We start from the raw sequence: 2,495 nt of genomic DNA, 5'->3' as shown, positions 1-2,495 counted from the left end.
CCAGCAGACCTGCTATGAGTTGGCCAAATGTAACAATCGATCGGTAGGAATGAAAGACAATTAAGATTAAAAGTCAAAAAAGGAAGACCACTCACAGAATTTCACTCAACCATATCAATGCATTCTTGAAGTCTTTTTATACGTCGAGAGAGAGAGAGAGAGAGAGAGAGAGAGAGAGAGAGAGAGAGAGAGAAGTAAGCAGTTCACTATCCTGGCCTGCCGACGTCTCAAAAACCATGTTTAAACTTATTTTTCTTCTCACACGCAATATATTATATATAATATATATAATATATATATTATAATATTATATATATATATATAAGTTATAATGTAATTATATATAATATAGTTAAATATAATTATATATATAATATTGCTATATATTAATGTTATAAACTAATTCACGAAGATATGGAACGTGGTGAATGTATAAAGGTAAATGCCACGATGGAGAGAACGAAACAACGGCGTGGTTACTAGGCCTTTCGACGCAGTCCTTTACTAGCAGACTACTATAGCTGGTTCACTTAAGGTAGATTCTTGGGTGAGCCCTGTACCAGCTAATTAGCGGCCGCCAAACAAACGTCTCGTAGGCACAGGGCTCACTCAAGCACCTACCTTAAGTGAACCAGTTATAGTAAATGACCATTGTGTCGAGTGGCCAAGCAACCACTCAGTTGCTTTATTTTTTCTTTCGTGCCATTTGCCTTCAATTATGTATGTATATATATACATGTGTGCGTGTGAGTTTGTCAGTGCTAGTAGCAGCTCTCAACACTTTAAAACACCAGTCTTCACGTAAATTCAACTGGCATAAAAAAATATTTATATCCAGTTGTCAGAGAAATTCACAACCATTTGAGTGCTTCGGATTCAACACTTTCTCACTGTCGGACGTCGCGGCAAAAATCAACGATTGGCGGCTGACTCTTGAGCCATCATGCTGAGTGCTTGCTCATACGTCGGAAGACCCTGGCTCTCCTCGGAAGGCCCATTCTGCTTCTGACACTTCGAGCACTGCGGCCTCTCGCTTCTGCCGACGAAGTAAAAGGGGACGTTTGATGCGTGATGACTGCTGTGGCCGTGCGGACTACTATGTACGGCTATGTGACTGTGCGAGTGACCTGGTGACAATATGGATAAGTCATATAACTCGTTGTACGGAGGCGGTTTGGCCACGACGATTTCGTAAGGTGGAGGTTCCAGGGATGCTGGGGATTCCTGCATGGAGAAGAAAACAGAAAACCTATTTAGATAACGTCTGGTAAATCTGGGTTTCTCTTAAAAAGACTGTCCTAGAGTATCTCTCAATGCGGCTATTCAACACTTCTTCTGGGTGGACACATGTTATACACGAGGGAATCATTTCTGAAGCCCACATTGAACTGAATATGTAGATGTCATTCTTTCGCAGGTAATTCTTTATGCATATAATTTCAGTGGATCTAAATGAACTCGATTCTACATGAATCATAGAGTAATTTTTCTTGCTTTGAGATACCATTCGGCAGTTTTAATGCAATGTGTCAAGTCATTTAAAATATTCTTTAGAATTAAATCTCCATAGCTCTCTTTTAAAAATACATTTTATTCTTTAATAATATGCAAAAAGGATATCATTTGTCATATATTAACTTGAAACTTTATTTTTATAAATCTACTTTTATTTGATATTTGCTGGTACCTCATTATACCTATTAATCAAAATGAAATTTATGCACGTTTAATTTTAGTCAACCATACCTTTATCTATAAATTGGAGATCTGTCAACAATCTTATTACCACTTACCCTTGCATCTTCCAGTTGTTGAATCTCGTAGTTCTGGACGAACTGGACCAACTTGGTGACCAGCCACCCGGAGTAGCAGGCGAAGGAGATGATGAGGATCCCCACGAGAAACGTCTCCCCGAGTTGGATCAGGGTGAAGATCGCGATGGCCCAGGGCACAATCGATGCCAGGGCAACGTTGTACTTCATCGCGGCCTGCCAGATGACCTTGCTCCTGCAAAGCCTCTGCTGCCCGTCGCGGGAAGCCGTTTGCTCTGGCTGATTTTCCTGATGGTGGTGACGGGCGAAAAATTCGAAAAATTGGTAAGGCCTTCGAAGGTCGCGTCCGCTCGCATCGACCACCATATTTGCTTAATATCCTAGACGGTAGTACTGCGAGTATATGTAACTCAGAACAATGAATTATATTCCACTCACTCTCCACCGATAAGATTTATTCTTTCAACACGGCAGTGAATTACATTCCACTCTCCGACAGTAAGGTTTATTCTTTGAACACACTCTCACGTGCCATGCTACGCAGTCACTCATCAACACACTTTCGAGAAAGCGAGCTGAAAACCACTGCTAGGGAATGAAGCCCTCACCCGCCATAGCGTCTGAATCATCTGTCACTGTCTACGGAGGAGAGGGTACTCGTCGGGGTATCTGGTGCGCGCTCTTGGCGACTGCCCAAAACCGAATCACATGGCGTGGCACCCC

The 2,495-nt window shown here is 41.8% G+C and overlaps 1 protein-coding gene across 1 annotated transcript in view; it reads right to left on the bottom strand.

The window, feature by feature from the left end:
- Positions 1-406: 406 nt before the first annotated feature.
- LOC135209699 (uncharacterized) overlaps positions 407-2,495 on the bottom strand; it is a 2,128-nt gene continuing 39 nt past the window's right edge. Inside the window, exons 1-2 of the mRNA XM_064242459.1 lie at positions 1,794-2,495; positions 407-1,224 (exon numbers count right to left, since the gene is read on the bottom strand). The exon at positions 1,794-2,495 is cut by the window's right edge and continues 39 nt beyond it. Of these exons, the coding sequence (XP_064098529.1) occupies positions 913-1,224; positions 1,794-2,138 (657 nt within the window). The 5' untranslated portion in view covers positions 2,139-2,495 and the 3' untranslated portion in view covers positions 407-912. The remainder of the gene's footprint in view (positions 1,225-1,793) is intronic.

Source organism: Macrobrachium nipponense, chromosome 38, assembly GCF_015104395.2.
Source record: "Macrobrachium nipponense isolate FS-2020 chromosome 38, ASM1510439v2, whole genome shotgun sequence".
In the NCBI taxonomy this organism is placed as follows: Eukaryota; Metazoa; Arthropoda; class Malacostraca; order Decapoda; family Palaemonidae; genus Macrobrachium; species Macrobrachium nipponense.
Note: the sequence above shows the minus strand (reverse complement) of the source record. Positions and strands in the feature narration are given on the sequence as shown.